At 42.0% G+C, this 23,326-nt stretch overlaps 1 protein-coding gene across 2 annotated transcripts in view; it reads left to right on the top strand.

Moving 5' to 3' along the window:
- The first annotated feature begins 9,115 nt into the window (after positions 1–9,115).
- RSBN1L (round spermatid basic protein 1 like) overlaps positions 9,116–23,326 on the top strand; it is a 41,787-nt gene continuing 27,576 nt past the window's right edge. For both annotated transcript variants that reach the window (XM_030291557.4, XM_030291548.4), the window contains exons 1-2: positions 9,116–9,769; positions 19,786–19,899. In XM_030291557.4, the coding sequence (XP_030147417.4) occupies positions 9,181–9,769; positions 19,786–19,899 (703 nt within the window). In that variant the 5' untranslated portion in view covers positions 9,116–9,180. The remainder of the gene's footprint in view (positions 9,770–19,785; positions 19,900–23,326) is intronic.

The raw sequence follows: 23,326 nt of genomic DNA, 5'->3' as shown, positions 1-23,326 counted from the left end.
CAAGGCTTGAGGGAGGAGTGGCATCCCTGCAGTATAAACAAACAAGTCACAATTCCTAGAACCCGTTGCCAAAGAAGGGCCTTTCTCAAAATCTCAAAATGCTCTTGAGCTCTTGAGAAGCTGAAATAGCTTCTAAAGGAGGTCATCCTGTGTGGGCTGAAGAGCAAGGCTAAGTGCATGGAACACATCACCCTAGGACTGAGCATAGCTGGAGCCAGCCAGCACAGACTGCTCTGGAGCCTTCGGAGTATCTAAAACCTTTAAAACAGCTAGGCTGTGAAGTGGTTAGTAACAGGCTTAGTAATATCCAGTAATAGCCAGGCTCTCTGATGTGACTTTTCATAACCATTTCCATGCATGTACTTAATCAAAACACAGGTTTGTCAAGTGTTGGGTCAAACAGAACAGGAAAAGAACTGTTTTCTTGGCTGCAATGCCGTCGCATTCTCAAGATGTGTACCAAATGCTTTACTTCATCCCTTCTAAGACCACGTGGCAAAAGCAGCCTCAAAGCAGTGAGTAAATAAAATGTTGTTTGCTGGTTTGAGCTATTCAGTTGTAGTTGCTGTAACAGTTGATTTCTTTAAAAACTTGATTCTTGCTTCTGAAATTGTATTTTATCTGCATGAAGCACTGTGGTGAAGGCAAGGTAAGAAAACATTTTTGCATTTTGGCTTAAATCCTGCGAAGTTGCATACCGTGTGCATGTAAACAGCTGTGGTGAGCTCAATGCAGGTATTCATCCATGTGTGCTGTGTGTTTGCAGCTCTGAGGCATTCCTAAGGACAGGGGTAGCTCTGCCTCAGGCGCTGTGACTGGGCTCCACAGATTTCAGCTAGTCAGGTGGAAGTTGTCTTTCACATCTGTAATTCCGACTTTGATCCACAGAGTTACAGTCCTTAATATAAAAGATCACAGGCAGGTAAAAAAATTGATCTTTTGGGTAGGTAGTGCCACAATCTCACTGAGAGCTTGACTGTCAAGTCAGAAGAAGAGCCTGACTTGAATCAAAGATGATCCCATTTTTCAAACATGGAGTATCAAAGACTGCTGAGCTTTTCTGCTTACTCAACTCCACTCTTCACCAGAAGACACCTGGTGTGTGATTCCATCCCAGTATATATTCCACCTGCTACATCTCTGTACTAATATTAAAGGGACAAAGAAACCCCATCAGGTTCATAATCAGAGTGTTTTCAAGGCTTTTGCTACATTTGTTCAAACTTTTATTTGCTTTCTTGCTGTTTTCACGTTAAATGGTATATTCACAAACCTTGTGAGGAAACATGCCAGCTCTGGTGTCCATTTGCTGTAGGTGTTCTTTTATTTGCTGCATCTCCAAAATGGTGAATATTTAACTTTGTAATGTCAATTACATATTTTATCAGCCCTACCCAGTGCACTTCTCATCTCAGGGTTTCAGTCTTGCCTGCACTGAACACTGTTTTGCTGTAACGTGAAGGAAGGTTGGGCCTGGTGCATTCTAATTCCACATGTTACTATGGAATCTGGACACAACTGAACCCACCAGTGAAAGGGTGGCAGTTTTGTTAAAAAACAGTAAAGTAGCTTCTGATCTGTTTCATTAGAGACAATCAAGAGCTAAAATAGCCATCCCTGTGAACTCCAGTAGGGAATCTAGGGTTACCTTTCCATATGTGAAGGGCCCATACCATCAGGCTTTTCTGAAAAAGCACTTAAACACTGGATTTTACAAAAGTTAATGAAAAAATTACTCATAACTCAGGTCATGAGATTCGTGGGGAGTAATGTGTGAGCATTTCAGAACTGAAGCAAGGTGCCTGGATATAGTGATCCAAAGAATGATCTCTGCTTGGTGTGTGGTAAAAAGTAAATCTGGCAGGGTTGGGAAGAACAAGGAGCACATAATGCCAGAGGAGAGGATGTGGGAAGAGCTGAATTGTAGCAAGTACGAGGGGGAAACTGTCTCTGCTTGTGGGTAATAAAAGGCTGATGTGAACTTGTTAAGCAGGTTCCCGGTTTTGTAAGCTCCTCAGAAGGGCAGAGAGGTGTGGCTGGGTAACAGGAATGCAGCACGAGGAAGACGCTTCTTTAAACGAATTGTTGTGTTTGAGTTTCTACTCAAATCTGCAATTGCGTTCTCCTCAAATCTACTCAAATCCTATTGCATTTTTCCTGATCAGGTCCAGACGAAGATTTCTCCAAGGTGGGAGAAAAAGAAGGATAATACCCTAATAAGGATAAACTGACCCTTGAAACATCCTGTAGTGCGTGGGAGAGGTGGAGATGTGAAGACTGTTTAATTCAGAAAGCAACCTCTTGTCAGGGATTTTGAGACCTCAAAGTGATACCTGAACAATGGCACTCTGTGATACCATTGCCATGCAATGAATACATCTTTGTCTGCCTGTTAACATGTAAATCACTGGTAAGAAGGAAGCAATGCAAGTAATTCTTTTCATAATGTAAATCAACTTTTATTATACATTAGGACTAGCAAGACACCTAACAGCTCTGAAAAGCATTGCTGAGCAGCTCTTTCCCCTTCTGTGTCATCAGACAGCAAATTCATACCAGTTTGTTGATGCTGGACAGAACACTCAAGTGTATTTTTTCCCCTTAAACCTACCCTTTTTGGAAGTAAATTTTCAGACCCTACAAAATACTTCTATAGATAAATTAGTTCTTCACAGTTTGGATACTGGGTGGTGGTCAAAGTTGTCCTGAATTTACTTCTTTGCCACTACCTTTCACATTTTTCATTTAGAAGAAGGGAACTCTCATTTGGGCAGCTATTCCTCAACAGGGACAGTGGTCTCAGACTCCCTGATTCACAGGAAATGGGGTGTCTACTTTACAGTTAAAAAAAATTCAATACATCAGGCCTCCTTTGGACCTCGGGCACCTGCCAGCCTCCTCTGGGCACCCAGTTGGAATGGCTACATGAGCCAAAAGGACTCTCTTGGAGATCTCCATGACAGTCCACAAGACTGAGCTCAGCCCTGTCCGAGGTGGGATTTGGCTCCAAGAGACACAGCTCTGCTCTTGGGCCAGTCTGCAGTGCCCACATCCCAGGGGATGTTTTGTGAGGGAGCAGCCTCTGTCACTAAACCAAACCTGTGTGTTTCAGCCATTCAGAGCTCTGCTCCTCACCACGTCTGGAACATGATGTGCTCTAGGGACTCCCCGTAACTCAAAAAGTGGATAGGTGCTCTCACTGATCACATCACACGCCTATCTAATTTATATTTTAAACCAGGAGACACATCCTCACTTTGCTAGAGACCAAAGTATGTGTAACAGTAAGGTCCAGAAAGGGCACTGGGGTACATCACTGCTTGTAAATTCGCTGCACACTTCAGTTACACAACTCAGAAGGCTGGCTGGAGTTTTTGTTAGAATTTTTATCTTAATGATGTTTTGTAGATAAGAAAGCACTTTTCAGTGTCTCTTCTTTCAGTGACTAAGAATGTGTGAAGACTTTTTCCATCTGCTTCTTCCTCTCTCTTCCCATTTAGTCTGAGCATCAAAAGGAACAGCATGAGGGAGCTCACTTGGAGCAGCCTCTGGGCCAGAGTCTGTGGTCAGATGACAAATCCGTCCTGCACATTTGCTGGAAGTGGGACTATCCATCATGTAGGCTCAGCATTCCTGCCTCAAAGCCAGGGCAAGACTGTACAAGTGACAAGGTACAATTGTGATTTCACGTGAAGAGGCTGGGAGGAGCCTGCTCATCTCCCATTTCAAGACTGTGATCTGAGGCTGATACTGATATGTTAGATTTACATTGAAGTTATTCTGTCTATCCTGAGTAAATCCCAAAGCCCCTAATTGCCATCCAGTACATATATTTCAACATTTTTGGGTGCTGTGAGATGCTTTCCTAAGCCATGGTCTAGAAATTTCAGGTGCAATTATCTTCCAGTTACATTGGTACTCAGAGACAATCTGAGGAGATTATGGCAAATGCATTTTTAGTTTCAACAGTGTGTCTTAAACTGTTTCCCAGAATCACAGTGATCTGAAGAGCTGCTGCCTCTGCTGTGGAGTGAAATTTGTGAATAGACAGAAGGCTCTTTATTGTGGATTTTTCCATTAACACGTTGTTTATATGAGCAAGAAGCTGAGGTGAGCAGTGAAAGATTAGCTGCTACACATAACTAGCTGTTTGCTTTATATATATACACTTAACAAATAGAAACTGCTACTTTGCAAATAAGTGTCTGTACCTAAGACACAAGACCAGAATGTCCTAGAACTAAATGTACTCCAAATCAAGGCCAGGTTGGACAGGACTCTGATCAGCTTGGTCTAGTGAGAAGTGTCCCTGCCCATGGCAGAGGGGTTGGAATGAGATGATCTTTCCAACCCAACCATTCCATGACCATTCTTTGAGCTGTTTATCATTCCATAAGACTTTAGGGATAGGAAAAAAAAAAAAAAGACAGGAAATCCATACATACTTGAACTCTTTGCCAACAATAAGACATATGCATACCTTATAGAACTGCTTGTTAAGGAATAATAATGGAGGTTAACATCTCCTCCATATGTAAGGAAATACAGTTTTGCTTGGCTTGCATCCTCTTGCTTTCATACTGATTTTAGTCATTATGTATCTTTTGTATTGAAAAATTCTAAAGATCTTTCAAATATTCAAGAAGCTACGAAGACAAGAGCTAAGCAAATTGCCTTTTCAACCTCAAGCAGATACCATTTAAAATTGTGCATATCAAGACCTTCCAGTTTGCCCCATTGTTGTGATTGTTACTACACTACACTTCAAAAAAGAAATATTGGAGTTAGGGTGTTTCACATGTTAAACACAAGTGAGAAAACAATTTCTAAAGACTAAAGAGCTGTTACAGCAGTAGTTTGTAGCTGTTTGAAAAAACATTAAACAAGAAACAAGTACTGTAGGTCCTCCCTGAAGTGTAAACTCCTTTTTGTGGTTTTTATGGATTCTGTAAAATGTTGGCAGATGAGCAGTCTAATAAAAACCATGAGTGTCCCCAGTTGTCTGCTCTGCCACACTGCCAAATGTCTAACCCACCAGCCCTGAGCAGTCAGCAGAGACATCTGCTGCTTCTGAGGGGGAAAAAAAGGTTTTTTGGGATAACTGTTGCCTTGGTCACGGGTTTGATCAAAGATGCTGAGCTGCACATTCCCACTGCTCAGCCGTGGGGACACTGTCCCTTGTGAAGGACAAGAGCAGGAGGGGGCAGCTCTTATCCCCCTGCAGCAAGGCTTGTCATGCTGTCAGCAGCTCCCAGTTATGAGCCAAGTTAGTCCCCAGTGTCTCATTTAGTTCAATTGTTTGGGTGGTAATTGCAGAAGTATTTGGATGTCACTGGTTGTTCTGAAAACCCTGACTATGGAAAATGAAGCTCTTCTAAAATAAATCACACTTTTATATTATGAGATCACCTTTGTTAGTACAGTTCTGTGCACAGAAGGCTAATTTTCACCTCCATTTCCAAAGATGAATTAACTAACTTTCAATGAGTTTGAAGAAAAAATTAATAACATTAAAAATTACATGTAGCTAATTTTGCAGACAAAAAACAGCATAAAGACATCTAAGTGTTATCAAATGTTTTCAATTTACACTTGGCACAATTATTTCCATGCTTGACTTAAGAACTGAGCAGATGCCAAACCAAGGAAGTAAGCACATGGAGAGCAAACTGTTGGAATTATAAAAAGATTAAATAACGTGTCTGAAAGCTGTTTTTCTCTTTGGAGACCTGAGTAGGGCTACAAAGCATCATTTTGGTAGGCAGTTAAGAGTATAAAGCCAAAACACTGTAACTCAACCTGAGTACAACATTTACATTCAGCTTTTTATTTTATAGATGTCTGAAATGATTCTAAGTTTAGGTGAATGTATACACTAATTTGTTTAAATAAATGCTTTGATTAATAACCATTTATATCAGCATTTCATAATTATCCTAATTAAAATGGCAACACACTTGCAATAAGCAGGTTAATAACATGGGAAGCTTATTTTTTAATGCATGTTGGATACTGGATTGCTTTGTATCTGACATTTTTACTGTTATGGTTTCACCTCATTTTGGTCTCCATGGTCTAGAAAGTCTTCAGGGATTACCCTAAGTGCATATAAAACTATAGACAAAAGAACATCTATATAATTTCCATAGTCAGTTTAAAGGCTTCTGCTGAAAGAGATGAGATCTCTGGTCTCTGTGTGTGGGGTGCTGATCCCCACAAAGATTCCCAGTTCACACTTCTCTCTCTCTGTAGGGGACTGGACTTGTGACATGAAACACTACTGTATTTCTGTGTAGTATTTTGGTTTGGGGCAGTGTTTTGACAGTCTTTCTAGAGATTGTATCACTTCATATCTATTTCTCTCTTTTCAATAAAGATCAGAACAAATTTCTGATTCTGTATTTTACAAAAGCTATACTGCTTGTATTTAACCCCTTTTTGTTAAGGACACTCTTTATTCTGAAGCAGTTTTGGTGTTTCTCATCTTGTCTGTCTCATTCAGGAGCATCTGCCTGGGATATGTGCACCAGCAGCCAGAGGTTTAATTAAAGTAAAAACAGTAAGAAAGACAGCCTGAAATGTAATTGTAATGCTTTGGAATGTGTGCTCACCATAGGTATGGTGGAACACTTTAATGTATCTGTGTGACTGGTGACAAAAGAAGTGACAGGGACAACACTCCTTCCTCTAATGCCCATACAGCAGCAGGACTGTGGGAGCTGAAACACAGCCGGCTTCTGAATTTCATGCACCCTGCAATTTCCTCTGCTGACAAAGGTGTATGAGATAGCAGCAGCAAACCTCCAAACATTAGTCACACTGCTTCCCAACAAGCAACAATTACCTGTAATAGGTACTCTGTCATCTTGCACCAGCTGAATTTTATAAAGAATTCACTAATAAAAACTTGGCTTATGCTTACAAGCTCAATATGCTACTTCAGAAAGCATAGGAAACAACTTCAGCTTGACCTGAGTTTAGTAGCATATTGTCAGCTGTTAAAGTTTGCTGCACATTTATAGTAAGTTCATTTGTCAGTTCTAAATAAAGTGTTGGGCTATGAGTTCTTTCACCAGTTTTATCTTTGTGTCTAATTTCGTATTGCTGGGTTGCATTATAATTCAATGCATTTTTTAAGACATCCAAGCATGTCCAATATAAAGATCAGAAATATTAACTGTCTTAATTATTAATATTGATGTAAGTGCACATATTAAGATATTCAGCTATTTATACAGCTGTTCAGCCTCATTAGCCTAGTAAGTCTTGCTAATTCTCCTGCATGGAGAAAAGTGATGTACTCCTTCACAGAGGTTGTGGTCAAGCTCCTTGAACCAAAACCAAGCCCTTGGATTTACTTTAGTTCAAGAACAAAGAAATGCTGCTCTTCTGTTACTCAAGGCCCCTAAAAGCAAGAGGTGAAAATATGACTGTGACTTATCTGAAGTTTGAGTGACCTTAATATACTGTTGACTTGGGATCAATACTGGCATAGAAGTAAGATGAACTTGGCTGTAAAGCCTGTAAAGTTGAGACAGTGCCATGGGGTGCCTCAAATTGTCACTCTAGAGTCACCACAATCCAGTTTCCATTAGGGACTAGTATATTGGGATACCAACGGCCTTGTGTGCATATTGTGGCACCTCCAACATCAATTGAGACAAAACCACTGATTTCGACTAAGGTGAATGGGTCATCTTTCCTTAACGTGTTAAAGAGACATCCATTAAAAGGGACAGGTTTTTCTCACCAACTGATACAAATAAAATATTTCTGAGGGGAGTTGAAGATGACCTTCATACTCATAGGCCCACTCTAGTTTACCAGCCAATTTACCAGCTTATGTATGGAAAGATTTGTACTTTGATTTCAGTCTGGGATTGGATGTGAGTTGACTATTCCTTTGACACATATTCCATTTCCTCCATCAGGCCCAGAAATAGTTTGAGGATACACTCTTACAGTAGTGGAACTTGAAACATCTTAGGAAAAGGCAGAGTTGTCTGGATACAGGAAATCTATTCTTTGCTGCTGTTGAGATGAGCACTGAACTGCACTCAACCTGGTTTACAATTTCAAAATAAACGGAGAAGGAGATAGCCCAAGTGCTAGGAGCTTACTCTGAGGCTCATCGGTGGCAGCTCAAATGAAAATGCTTTGTGGAGCAAAAAACCCTAAACTTAAAACCTTGTTTGCCTGCTGATACATCATGTACAGAACTTCTCAGAGCAATTTCATCTGGCTGCCACCTGCCAGGTTCGGTTTAATGTGGCAGCGACTCTGTTCTCCCCGCGGCAACCAGACTGACCAGAGCAGGAGCCCGGCAATGCGAACACTCCAAAGGAACTTCCAGGCACTTCCACGACGCTTCCTGCCGGCACTAGAACCTAGGGGAATTTCAGTCAGCTCCTGAACCGCGGCTATGGCAGCTTTAGTGGCCAAAGGCACGAGTGGGGGGCTCCTGTTTGGGACACTGAGCTCGAATCCGTTCCCTGAGGCGGTCAGTGATCCCTGGTGTCGGCGGGCTGGCACCGGCACCTCGCACAGCCGCTGACCGCGGCAGCCTCCGCCTCCCTCCCTCCCATCAGGCCCTCCGGAGCTGCCAGGCTTCGTCCGAGTCCCTCCAAGGATGTGGGAAAAGCGTGGAGAGCTCGAGTTCGGATAGCGCTGAATGAACACCCTCCCGGCCCCGGAACATCCCGAGGGACAGGTTCATCGCCTCCCGGCGTACATCCACCGGGAACGGCGCTAGTCCAGACCTTCCTTATTCCCAAGCAAACGCCCTTCCCAGGAACAGCCCGCGGGGCTGCGATGATCCCGTCAGCCGCTCCCAGAACGGAGAAGCCCAAAACCTGAGGCATTAAGGAAACTCCTGGGATGCGGCGGGGTCCAAACCCTCCTTATTCCCAAACAAACGCGTTTCTCAAGAGCGCCGCCGCTCCTCTGCCCGTCCCCGCCGCGCTCCCCTCACGGCGCTCCCGCCCCCGCGCGCCCCGCGTACTCAGCCGAGCCACCGCCCCCAATCCCTCGAGAGCCCGCCCCCTCTCCCCGCCTCGCCATTGGCCGCTCTCAGTGTCAGTCCGGCACCACCCCGGCCCATTGGGCGAGGCCGGGACACCGCCCCGCCCCCGGCGCTGTCGGTTGGGGCGAGCCGAGAGTAAATAGACGCCGGAGCCCAAGATGGCGGAGCCGCCCAGTCCCGGTCGTGGCGCGGCGCCCCCCGAGCAGGAGCTGCTCGGCGCCAGGACGGCCCCGGACGCGAAAGGTTCCCGCGGATCCCAGCCGGCCGCCAAGAAGGTGAAGGGAGCCGAGGAGCGGAGCCTCAAGGGCGCTAAGCGCGTCAACGGTGAAGGGGGCGGCGGTGGCGGGAGCGCCAAGCAGCCGCTGCCCGCGGTCGTGCCCAGCTACAGCGGCCCCGGGCCGTGGGGCTTCGCCGCGCTGCCCTCGGGCCCCTCGGCGGGCGCGGGGGGCTTCGCCTTCCCTTCCCCGCTGTCCCGGAAGCTGCTGCCGCCCGCGGTGCTGCTGCCGCCGTCCGCCTCCCCCTCCTCGTCCCAGCCGCAGCACCAGCACCGCCACCACCGGCACCGCCTGGCGCTGGCGGCCGAGGCGGGAGGCGGCGGCGGCAGCGCCAAGCCCAAGAGACCCAAGGAAAAGCGGGACAAGGAGAGGAGGAAGCACGGGGCGCTGCCCGTTGTGGCGGCGGCGGGAGATGGCGGCGGGGCCATGAGCCGGGAGGAGAACGGGGAGGTGAAGCTGCTGTTCCCGAAAGGTGAGCGGCGGGGCAGCGCCGGCGGCGGGGACCGGGAGGGGCGGGCTGGAAGGGCAGCGAGCGCGGGGGCCTCGCTGGAGCTGCCCCGGCAGCGGGAGGCGGCTGCGGCCGGGCCGGGGCTGCGGCAGCGCCGGAGCCGCGCACACATCGCCGGCGTTGTGTCGGTTCGTGGGGAAGGCAGCCGCGGCTCCGTCCGCCGTCAATCCTGTCAAAAAAGGGGGTGTGGAATTAGCGATGGCGTCAGCCAGAAGCTGCCAGAGGCCTTAGGTTTTCTTACCTATTAGGGAAATGAGGGTGCCGAGCAATTTATTAGAAACGTGCGAACAAAATTGAATTGGGGGAAAAACGAAGAACGTGTTGCAAAATACCGCCGTAATTTAAAAATTAAATCCTAAATAATCTAATTTCTTAGGCTATTAATTTTTACAGGCTAAGTCATTGAATACTAGTTAAAATGCAGTTTAAATTTAGATACTTAGACTTCAGAGATCTCATGTAGTTGCTGCTCCAGGCTTTCTTTATTTTTTGAAGATCACATCTCCCAAGGAATGCTCGAGGTCCTCAGGATAAGGGGAGGAGTGCTGGGTTAGTTCATTAGTGGTGTTGGACAAAAATGGCCATACGAGGTAGGACAAGATGTCAGGCGTGAGTCTTGCTTGGATTCCTACTGCGATCAACAGTAAATCTTGGGAACTAAAAGACAATACGTTAATACACGATGACAGTACAAGAATACAGGCTTTTATTTCTAGTGTGTCCTTTCTCAGTCTCCAGTGACCTTAAACCAGATGTTGATGCTTTTTTATTTACATTGAAATATGAGGAATTTGAAATGTACATGTTTAATTAAACATTGAAGTTTAATCAAATTTCCTTTATTTTAAAGGAGAGATAAATTACAGCTGTTGTGTAAATTTAGGTTACTTTGATTGTGGCCTATACCTGTAATTACAGGATCAGCTAAGCTTGTAGAGAAATATCAATATGCCTTTTTGTCTGCTGATTAGGTTGTCTGGGCTGCCTTAGTTAATTTTCCACTAATTTCTGTAAGTATCTTAGTCTGTGATTCACTGACCATTGAGGTTTTTTTTAATTATTTACTTGGATCTTGATTGGTGGTGTACAAGTGGGTTTTAAGTATGTAATTTCAGTGCTTTCAAGTGTTCCATTTTAGGGCTTTTTTCCTTCTTTGTTCCTGTCCAAAAGGTGACTGGGAAAAAGCTTTTAGAAACTATGCTCAGTACCCGTTTGATGTTGGTGAAGTCATTGTGTCTTCAAGGATAGCTGCTAAGAAACTCATCCAATATCCTTCTTGCAAAGCTGTGCAATTAATAACCATATTTGCTCCGATTGCTGTAGTGTCCTACTAGTGTTAAAAAGAGTCATATTAGTAAATCTTGGAACCATATTATAATAACAAGAAATATTCTTTCACATTGATTAAAGAAATTGACACTGATGGTGTTAACTGAATAATTGATGTGATTTACCTTTAAAGAGGAGATTCTGCATCCTATATCTGGAAAAGATACTTTTCTCAGAGCTTATGTACTCACAGGCACAAATTATTTTTTTTAGTTGCTGAGTGCTCACAACAGATCATTTTACCTTACATTTGTTCATTGAAAACTTACCTACTGCAACAAATAAATTTTCAAAGGCAAGCGATACCTGTTTGGCATCTGAGTTTACAGATTTCTTTTTAGAGGAAGTAGATTTTAAGCCTAAAATTTTGTGGTGTAATTTCCTATATAAAATAAGAACTTTATTTTAATGAAACTCTATATTTTTGCAGAAAAGGCTGTGAGAAAGTGAAAGATGCACTGAGTCTTCCGCTGAGAGCTGCCAGCCTTTCTAAAGTGATTCAGTATTTGACTCTAGATTAAAGGACAGGTTTGTGCTGTTAATCCTGTGAATAATTTACTTCACAGAGAGGAAAGGGGAAAATGCAGTTATGATGCAGAGAGAAAAGAATGGCTGGGGGGCAGGCACATAGAATCCTAAGTACAGAGGAAAGCTAAGAATGACATTCAGGTGGGTGGGTGGAATAGTCTGAACTTGTGCATTGGGAGTGCTGAAGCTACAGACTGGAAAAAGGTACCAGAGGGACTGTGGCTGAAGCATATAATAAGTGAATGTGGAATGAATTTGAAATACTGTCAGGAAAGGAAAATAGCAGGCAAAAGCAGTATGGAGGTGATTCTGGTCTTATTTTGGGGTGAAAGATTATACTTAGGTGCTGTTGAAAAGGCCAGGAAGGTAGGATAGAAGAATAAAAATTTTAGGCAGCCTACAGGGTGGAATTGAACAGCATGGGTAAATTTGGATGATTTGGAGTAATTATGAAAAACTGAAAGGCTTGCACATATAGGATATATGAGGGGCAGGGAAGTAGGAATAAAATATTCTCCTTCAGGTGTAATGAGCTGAATTTCTAGAGGCTGTCATCAGTGCATTCTAAAAATCAGCCTCATGCAGGCAAGTGCAGTCTCTTGTTCCTGGAGTCTGCAGTTAGACAGCCTTTCTGCTTTTGGTGCAGTGGAGAAGGAGCAGCAATGTGGAGTTGATAGTATGGATTGTTTTTCTCTCCTAGCATTCAGAACTGGTACACATGCCAGTGTTGCACCTGCCAGAAGGTAGGTTGTGCCAATGGGGAGACTAGAGGTATAGAGGCAGGAATACTAAAAGATAAGCAGGTGGAATGGGTGAGAGTTCTGTGGTCGTTTTGAGGCTCTGAAAATGGAAAAAGTCCATCCTCCTGTTTGCAGCCAAAATGGAGATGCACTGCAGGTGGGTGCATGGAATGGAGTGGAATTCCCTGTCATTGTTGTAGTACCTATAAACGAAGAGTTGTGGTTTTGATCAGTGAGCTGTGTGCTCTGCTGCACAGAGCTCTTAGTGTGTGGGGAGAAAAAGCTTTACATTTTGTGAGAGAGACTGAGGGCCTCCACAGATTTCAGTACTAGAGAAAATGAGAAGCAAAGCTAGGGGAATCAGGAGAAGAATGGCAAAATTTGCCTTATGAGATTGCTAGGACTGTGGTGTAGACAAAATAATACAGGGAATCAGGGTGTGCAGTGATGTGGGGTAAATGAATGTGAGATCTGGCCTTGAAAGTCATAGCAAATGCATTTTCCTAATTTTAGTTTAATTATAGTAATGATTATAGGGGTATTGACACTGAGGAGGAAATGGTGAGATTTTTCACCTTGCATTCAGAAAAGCTGATGATAGGAGCTGATCTGTGTCTTTCACTTGCAGTAGTGATTACAAGGTAAGGGAGCCTAGTTCTGAGGCACTCTAATTTCCTAAGTTGTGTTAAGATGTTAAGCTTGGTAGTAGCCAAGAATGGATGATATGTTTAAAGCTTTAAAAAAAAATTTATATTTTCTTCAGTCTTTGTTTAAAGACTTCTTTGGTCTTTTAATTAATTGCAAAGATCTTTTAAGTTGCAGAGTCATAAGCAGGCCTTACAGCTTGTGATTCCATTAAATGAATGGAGTTCAGTGACCCCTTCAGAGATGATCTACCATGCAGAGAACCTGAAAGAGCCTTCTGCCGGATGCATGATTTATTCTGCAGATAATGAGGTTTAGGCTGTTTAAAATAAGCTTAAATTTCACTTGTCACGTACATTCTGATAGTGGTACTAAAGTTGTGCAATGTTTTTGTTTTTAAAACACAGTGTCAGTCTGACAGAAGTGATTGCTGTTCATGCTATGACTCTGCTGATTCAGTTAGTCATTTAACTGATACTCTGCTTTAGCAGCTCATAGTTGACATTGTTTTCATAACAGTGCAAAGCTCAGCTCAGCCACTCCCCTCTTCATTAGACAATGCCTGTCCAAATCTTTGGTTTTGGTCCCTGTGTAAGGGATAATGCAGTTGCATGATCCGTATTTTCTGCTTTACATGCTGTTTCTGTGCACCATTTCTCTTTCCCTCTTTTTTTTTTTCTTCAGTGATCCATTTGTAAGATTGCCTCAGTGTGCAGGCAGTTGCAAAATGAGATGGAAATCTTTTGACTTGCAGATGGGGATTCCCCGTATCAGCAGGAAAACTGAATATGGCACTGTAGCTCTTGTTTTTAATATTAGTCTATTTTTTTTTAAACTCTCCTTCCTTTGCTCCCCCCCGCCCCCCCCCCCTCCTTCCCACCCTCCTTCTTTCTCCTGCTATCTTTGAAGAATAGATAAGATTAGATTTCAGATGAGCATTTAGCAATGATTCTTCTGGGAACTGTTACCTTGTATCGTGTGACTCTTCTGGGATTTTAGCTTTCAAGAAGTTACACTTTTCAGTCTTAATAATTTTAGTCTGCATCCAGTGGGATGCTCATTTCATAGTCTCTGTTACCAAAATAGGTTGAAGAAAATCTTGGATCTTCTTTTTCCCTTCTTTAGAACTGGAGCTGTGGATCCTGCTTGGAACGTTGTCTTTTATTTTTTCTTCTGCTAAACATTTCTTCCTTCTGTTAATTACTACTTCCCTTTTTTTCCTTTTTCCTTATACTATGTGGCTTGATTCATTTCCCCCTCCTCTCTGAATTTTTTAAATATAGCAATCATTTTCCTGCTTATGAGGCCTCTTGATGACTCTCATCTGAATTCTTCAATATATTTCTATTTAGATACTCTACTGTAAGCAGCAATGTCTAGAAAGTGTTTAGGGTTTTAAATATGGTATTCAGGAGGAAGAGGGACTTCTCAAATTTCTGTTGCTGTTTGAGATTTACATGCAGTTCAGTTTTCAGAGCTGGTAGTGACATTAATGTAAGTATGCTATGTTGGGATAAATTTGGAGCAGTGCATCTTTTTCTTGAGGGACCCTGGCCCCTTTTTGATAACTTGAAGCTTGCTATGCAGAGCAAAATCTTTCTAAGCTGGAGAGCCATGCCCTTCCTGTACCCCAGAATCCAGCTTTGTGTGTCATTTATGCAGCAGAAACTTACTCTGATTTTAGAATAAGAAATAATTTTTCTTAGCCTCCTGATCTTGTGTCAACTGAAGCATTTGATCTAAAACTTCTTGAAGAGGCCTTGCTTGCAGCTCTCACATTGTCTGTTACTGATTTCAACTCCCCAGCTCTTGAGCTTAAACTGGTCTCATTCAGTTCTGCATGTAGAAGATTTCCTTAGAATTGCGAAGCTTAGAGGAAATGGGAACTGTAAAGATAATGTTTAAGTTTTCTGGAAGTGTTTTAATTCTGAAAGAGATCTGTTCTCCTTTTCATTAATTGAAGAGCTTGAGTAAATGTTCTTGCCTGATAAGGGATTTCTTTAGTCATATCTTGGATTTTAAACTTAAATTACTGCAAGGGGTGTCAGCCATTTATCCCTGGTTGCTGGGATATAAAACCTGTCCTTTTTTTGATGATTTTTATTTTGTCTTGAACATACTGTTTGGGTTTTTCCATTAAGTTAGGAAACCTGCTCTGCAGTGTACATCGTAGGATTTAATAAGTGCAGGTGTCAAAGCTGTTAACATGGTGATGTTAAATGTACTTCATGTACCTGCATAACCAGTTAAACATGGCTTATTGAGGTTTATTTTTATGGGTGTTTGTTCAAAGTGAGGAGAGTGCTGATGGAAGGGATGGTAACTGATGTTCTTGTATGCCCCTCCTTATTCCCCCTTCCTTTCAGTTTTACTGCTAATAGCGTTATCCATATTGATGGTGTCCTTTAGCAGTAGTCTGTAAATATTTTGCCTCATGTGCAGTGACAGCCCTTAAATCAAACAGAGGAGAGAGAGGCAGAATACTTCGAACATAATCTATGACTGACTACTAATGTGAGTTACCATCTGGAAAATGATGCAGAGCAGCTGCAGCTTTTGGCATCTGACAGGGCTGTACAGCTCTCCTCCTTTAGTGCTGAAATGGACTTGCTTGTTTGAGCTCCTTCATGGGCTTCAAGGTGCAAATTTTCCAAGTGACAGCCACCACATTGCACATAGTCCATCCACTAAAGAGCACTTCCTACTTACTACTCCCTCTCTATGCTCTAGGTTTAACTTTTTATCTGTAGAAAGCTTGCAGTAGAGGCAAAGATCTGAGTAGATTTCTGAAATCAGGATGATGTGATCTGTGAATTTGTGTTCCTGTATTTACTGCTTAGGAAATTGTGTCAGACATTATGAGGAGGTGTCTCTTGAGTTGGGAAATGAAGAACTTATACTGTATCCTTTAGCTGTAAATGGCTATTTAATGTATAAATACAGTGTGTATCCATTTCTTTTATTTATATACTTAACCTAACATTCAGAAATGTAGCTTTGGAATTGGAGAAGGAAGTATGCATATAATTCTTAATTAGTTCAGTTCATTGTGTAGAATTGTTGTAAAGAGAAAATATATTTCAGATGCCCTTTAGAAAGGTGAGGTGGCGCACACCAGAATAAGTCTTCCTGTCTCTATGTAGGACTTCTTTTATTTTAATGTACTGCTGTTGCAGCATTTCTTTCGGGTGTGGGTGTACTGTTTCTGTGACATGCAAAGCAAAGAATATGGACTTTATGGTGACACTCCTTACTGTGCATTTGAACAAGACATGTAGAAATCTCTTAATTATTTGGGTGCTGTATTTTTCCTAGACAGGGATACTTATTCCTACAAAGCTCTATATTTTAAAAAGTATACACTGGTTTATTTAGTACAGTTGGATTGGGTTTGCATGGCAGGGGAGATACAGGATTAGCTTCTGTGAGAAGCTGCCAGTGATGGTGGTAGCATCTCTGGGATTATATATTTTAAAAGGGGGGAAAAAGTTACTTCGCAGGACCAATTACAGCTGGAGAGAGGAGTGAGAATATCTGAGAGAAACAGCCCTGCAGACACCCAGGTCAGGGCAGAAGGAGGGGCAGGAGGTGCTCCAGGTGCTGGAGCAGATTCCCCTGGGGCAGCCCCTGGTGAGGCAGCCGTGCCCCTGCAGCCCAGGGAGGTCCATGGTGGAGCAGAGATCCACCTGCAACCCCTGGGGGACTCCAGCCTGGAGCTGGTGGATGTCCAAGGGAGGCTGTGACCCTGTGGAAGCCTTTGCTGGAGCAGGCTCCTGGCAGGTCCTGTAGCCCTGTGGAAAGAGGAGCCCATGCTGGAGCAGGTTTGCTGGCAGGACCTGTGACCCCATGGGGCACCATGCTGGGGCAGGCTGTGCCTGAGGGACTGCACCACATGGAAAAGGACCCACACTGCTGCAGTTTGTGAAGAGATGCAGACCATTGGCAGGACTCACATTGGAGAAATATGTGTAGTACTGTCTCCTGTGGCCAACGTCAAAAAACTGTACAAGAGCATTCCAGGTTTTCATAACTTCAACAGAACAAGATTTTATTGTTTTTCCTTGCCAGTGTCACTCACTTGTTTATTCTGTGATATGCAGGTTGTAAATTGCTTAATGTTTGGGCTATTAATTTTAAAGCAGGAATTTTATTAAGAATGTTCATGTTTCTGGATATCCCTGAGGAGAATAATATGCAGAATTTTGAGAGTTGTGTTTGAGTTCTGCAAGCCACACAAGAAAATACTTATTCATACTCAGAAACTTAAGACATTTCAACTGAGAATTAAGTTCAAGTTTTAATCCATGGAATAACTCTCATTTTGACACTTTTTCTTTAATATGCAAAGAATTTTTTTTAAATTTCAGTGTTTATAGTTTGGGTTTTTTTTAAGTGAACTACTGGCCATTGTTAAGCTAGTCTGTGAGCTTTGAGGGAGGAAATCAGAAAATCTGTACATTCCAATTGAGTTTCTCAACTGTTTTTTACTTGCATCAGTCTCTATACTGGTTTTGTTACAATAGTGTGATTTCTAGAAGGGAATGTTTACTCCAAACTTCCCTCAGCTGCATTTACATTGTATTTGCAATCACTTATGGCACGATTTACTCGGGACTGTTGCTGGGGGATGTTACAGAACACATTAATTGTTTCTTTTGTTGGGAAGGTTTCACCATTGACTCTAATTGCTTCGGAGATGTGAAAATAAACTAGAGGCTCTTTAAAAGGTTCTCTGTCTTTATGTGTTGCTTCTGACAAAACTGGAAGATTCATTGGCCTCATTTTCATGAGCTGGCAGTAAAAGATTCTTTCAGTCTTTTGTCCTCTTTCAGCAATACTCAACATCTGCATATGCTCTTTAATCTTGCTTTGATTTGTAAGTTATAGCAGAAGTCAAGTGTGCCTCTTAACCATACAAAAATGTTGGGATAAAATCTAGGTCTTCCCATGATAATTGTAGTTCTGGCTGAATTGATCATTCAGCCAAGGTTATAAATCAAGCCTGGTGTTACTGCCTGCTGGCTGAGTGTCTGTTGTCAGAGTGTTACATTAACTCCTTTTGTATAATTTAGCCAACTTTATACTCATGTTGCAGGGGATTTACAAATTAGGGATTCCTTTTTGGGGAGAAACAGGTTGGAGAGGAAGATTTATGTCTGTTTAACCTATTCCTAGAAAGGTTTATGTTGCTTAGGAAAGCTTGTTTGGTTTCCATGGTCTGCTATACACATAAATCTGCTTTGTCATCCATCCCTTCCCACAGAGGTGTTAGGAGGAGGCTGTTCTTGGACATGGCTGTTTCAGTCACTTAGAACTAAGACATTCTGTAAGTGCAGCTACCTTATTATATTTGTGCCAGTATAGTTTCTGTTCTCTCCCTGCTGCTTATGATCTGTGGAGAGGCAACAGACATATCTCAGTTGCCGTCTATTTTGGTTTTTATTTGACTTATTTTCTTATGACTATCCCTAAAAGACATCCTTTGCTTCACCCTAAGAATTGCAAGGGTTTAAGTTCTGTATCCTCATTAGAATATTCCTCAGAAGAAAGATGAGAATGCTGTGGAATCATGGTTAGAGCATGCACTTATGTGGATTACTGTCAGCTCTTTGCACCTTTATCAACATGATTACTGAGTAGTTTGGTCAGTGGTCACTCTACATTGCCTTCTAGAATTGAGGGCTTTCTTGCTTTGGTTCTGAAATATTTCTCATTTGTTAGTAGTGAACATACTCACTACTTCTATTTTAAGTGAATGCTTAAGGAAGAGTAATTTGATTTCTTTGCTTCCACTTGGGGTTTATAATGCAAGTACCATGAATAAAACATCAGGGCTGTCTCTCAGCTGTATTACTGAAGCATAACATTATGTAGAAGCTTGAAATCAGATTTCCTCTTTCCCTGTGGAGGTTAAAAAGCCTAGTGAACTCTTTGAGCAGGTACTGGCTTCAGGCCAGGAAATAAGGTGTGGAGTGCTGGCTGCACTGCATATAAGCCTAGTAAAATCTGACTTCTTTAATGCTTGGCCTCATAAGTGAATCTCAACTTGGCTTGCAAAGATGACTGCTTGAAACTATGAATTCCTCTAGGTCTAGTATTTTACATGCAGAAAGCATGCCTAGAGGCTCTGCTTTTCTGTGTCAGGGATTAAAAAACCTGGAGTGACTTGACAAGAAAGTAAATGAAAAATGAGACTGCTCAGGTAAGCTGTTGCTGATTGTAGGTAAGCAGGGGAAGCACCAGTGAATTAAATCTGCTGTGTGAATACAGCATGTCTCATGTTTTTATTAATTATATCTGACTGCTATTGATGCATTAGCCTGTGAATGTAATATAAAAAATTTTTCATTTGACAGATTAAACTGTCTTTCCCAGGTATTTGCAAAAGCCTTTACGTTCAGAGTATGTCTAGATAGTATTCCAATTTCAACAAATGAGCTGACTGCAGATGCAAAATAAGAGCAGAAGGTATAGGAGTAAGCAAAAATTACTATACAGTTAACTTGCTGAGTTGTTGCATAGAGCCACAACATAACAAACAAAACTTTTCTGAGTTAAAGAAGCTTATGTTGGATTACACAACAAATAAATATTAGCTTTTCATATTGTAAATACTGGGATTTCCTTGTAACTCCTCCTCTATATCCTCTTAATAGAGCTTGCATAAGCATAATAGGAAACATGTATGTTACAATTACTTTTCTGTTCTTGCTTAATAGTGAAATATTTGCATTTCAGGTCAAATCAAAGACAAAGTTAAAGAAAGGGAGAAGAAGCAAAAAGAAAAGAAGAAGCACAAACTAATGAACGAAATCAAGAAAGAAAATGGAGAGATCAAATTGCTGCAGAAAGGTAGGTTCAAACTATGTAGTGATTTTTCATTCTAGTGCTAGAAGTATGTCTGATTGGTTGCTGTGTTTTAATACTATGTTTTTCATTTAACTTATGCCATTTTTCCTGGTTGCTGGTACAAAAGTTGCAAATTAAAACCTGATAGCGATGTTAATTTTTTTGTCAACTGTGCTAGGTACTGGAAATTAAAGATAAAACTATCATCACAGTGTTGTATACACAACAGTAGTAACAGGAAAGACCAGTAGTTCAAGGAGCAATATTAATGATTCTTGAATGACTGCTGACAAGATGTAGTTTATCATTTTATATCTTGTGAAGAGGAAAGATGAATGCATGTTACATTTTATGTCTAAGATTAATTGTACAAGACTGAGTAATTAAGTTGTAACTCAGGAGCTTTGTCAGATATTAGGCAATTGTATGCAGCATGCAGTCTTAATTTTGGCTAATTTCTTCAACTCTGTTTTCTGTAATGAAAAGTAGTTAAGGTTACATTCTCATGTGGCTTGTACATCTATTGAGTCTTAGAACTGTACAGTAGTTCAGGTTGGAAGGAATCTAGTCCTGTCTAGAACTGCACCAAGCATGATCAACTAGAGCAGATTACCCAAGGTTATCAGACTCTTTATCTCCAAGGGTGGAGGTAAGAGTCTCACTGGACGCTACATTCAGATTATATGTACAGAATTTTTTTTTTATAATGATGATGAGAGACTGGAACAGGTTGCCCAGAGAGGTGATTGAATATTCCATCCCTGGCAGTGTTCAAGGTCAGGTCAAGAACTGGGCTCTGAGCATCAGATCTAACTGTGAAGATGTTCCTGCTAATTGCAGCGAGTTAGACGAGATGGTCTTGAGAGGTCCATTCCAGCACAAGCTATGTGTCTGTTGTATGGTCTATGAAGAAAGGCAGAGACTGCTGGGACTAATAGGCCTGGAGAAGAGGAGGCTCAAGGGGGAATCTTACCAGTGTGTGGAAAAACCTGATTAAAGGGAATGAAGAAGGCCATCAACCTTCACGGGTTTATTTCTTCCAGGTGCAGGGTTTTACCCACCATCTGTTAACTTTATGAATCCCCCAAGTTTCTACATTTCTACAGCCTCCTGAGGTCCCTCTCACTGATAGTGCAACTTTGTGGTGCATCAACTCCTTCTTCCAGTTTTGGATCAGCTGCAGCTTTCTGAGGGTGTGCTCTGTCCCATGACGCCATCAATGGAGAAGCATTGATGCAAAATACTAAGGTCTGGATTACTCCAGCAGTGACTGTTTCCAGCTGGAATTCATACTGCTGCTCACAGTCCTCTGAGCACAGCAGTTAAGCCAGTACTTGAACCACCTTACTCTTCACTTAGTCATGCTGCATCAGATTTTCTGTGAGGGTGTTGCTTATTTGAGTAGACCAAATGCTTTTTAATGTTATTTTCAGACTCTGCTTTTGAAGTTAGGAACAAATTCCTGATATGTTTTTCTGTTACCTCACATACTGTAGGATTTAATTTACAAACCAGAAAGTGAAACTCTCAAATCAAATCTTGAATTCAGAGTGCTCATAAGAGGTCAGAGACACAGAACCCTGTAATTACTACATCACATATTATACTCTACACACAAGTAACTGTATTAACAACAATGGCAGCTTAAAACATGTGTTGATCAGATCTCAGAGTACTGCTTTGAACTTGAGGCTTGTGTAAGCTGGTGACTTCCTGTGAAAGGAACAGCTGTGACTAGGTCTTTGCTGAGCATGGAAGGAAGTCAGTGGCTGAGATACTGGGCAGTGCTTAACTGCCATAACAGTGGGTTCTTTAGCCTTTGAGTAGCAGCCTTTTTTTGCACTGGGGCCTGTTTCTGTTGCCATTCAGCAGATGAGCTGCAATCTGCAAAGACAGCAAGTTGTCTTACGCTGCTCTAATAGATGATACCTAATGAGGGTGTTGAGCCTAAAATTACGCTTTATTTTCAGGTTAATGTTAAAGTGCGTATGCCCAGGGACTGTTAGAACACCTCTTGAGAGACAGGATAGCTTGTTTTCACAGAAAACTGTGCTACAAGTGCATTAGATGCTTTACCTCTATTTTATTTGACTTTCTATTACTCAAGTATATTTTGTTTTCTTTAAGGTGTTGGCTGTTAAGTGTTTTGTAAAGGCTGTGTTTGGTTTGCCAGTATCCTGCAAAAATTGACTCCTATTTCAGGGAAAGAAGGGAGTGAGTCAGGAGAGCAGACAGTTATTTAGAGCAGGCAGATCATCTCCACAGGTTTGAATCCTGCTCAGAACGGCAGCTTGGTGTCTTCTGTGGGCCTCCAAAATCTGGTTGGATGTGCTTGTATGTGCTGTGAGGTTTGTATGACATTTCCTGAGATGTCCTACTGATCGAACTTTACATCCTGGGCAAGAGATGAGAGAGCAGAGGCAGAAGTGCTTTATGATGCAGCTTCTTGTATATATCAGTGATCAGTGTCTCTGTGACCTTTTCAATTACTAACTGCTTATCTAAGAGTGTCTTCTTCCTGTGTAACAAAAGTTGAACTTCAAGCCCTATTGTTTTGAGCTCAGGGTTTACTGTCTGAGCTTTAGAACAAAGTTTTGGAATGAATCTGCTTTCCATTTCTTCAGGCTTTTGTTTTTGTGGTTGTTTTTTGTATTTTTAGTGTGTGTATGTTTAGAGACCAAGAGTACAGTGCCTAAAGACAGCTTATTTCCTTCTTCTAGGTATTACATCTGTATATTCTTGTAAAATATTGCTAGGACCATCTGTTTGTGACTGACTTTGATTGAGGGGATGGACGTAACAGTCTACGTGACCTCAGACAGCTAAACTGGCTGTCCAAGGTCAGAGGTGATGAGTTATAGAAGAGGTCAGTACTGAGGGACTGATGCCTTTTGAGGGAGAGATGGTGCATAAGCCTAATTTTGGTGCTCTAAGCTGAATATGGAAGAGTTTATTTATACTTAGAGGCTCTGGGTTGTGAGCTGTTCATCTGCCTAAACTTGGGTTGGTGTTCTGTTGAAAGCAGTGATAAAACTTGCCCGTGTTGGAGAAGGGCAATTCTTAAAAAGGGTTTCTCTGCTGTGCTTGAGGCTGCTAAAGGAAATGAGGCTCTTTCAGAGAGCCTGATGGCTTTTTAAATAAACCTAGAATTAAAAGTTTTTTTTGTCATCCTTTTGCACTTAAAAGATGTATTCTCTGTAGATAAGGCTGTAGAATTGCCTCTGTGTCTCTACTGTGTGGAAGGAAGAGCTCAGTTTTCGGACAAAAACTGCTTGGTACGTGCACGTTGTTAAAAATTCAGAAACTCTAAGTGATTTAAATTTACTTTTAAGAAAAATCTGCATTGTAAATAGTTACTAGCTAGCAATTGAGCATTTAATGCGAAATATTTGCACTGATGTGATGTGACAAAGTTACTGGAGTTCCTGCA

The sequence above is a fragment of the Taeniopygia guttata genome, chromosome 1A (assembly GCF_048771995.1).
Source record: "Taeniopygia guttata chromosome 1A, bTaeGut7.mat, whole genome shotgun sequence".
Classification (NCBI taxonomy): Eukaryota; Metazoa; Chordata; class Aves; order Passeriformes; family Estrildidae; genus Taeniopygia; species Taeniopygia guttata.
The sequence above is the reverse complement of the archived record's forward strand: the minus strand, read 5'-3'. Positions and strand labels throughout refer to the sequence as shown.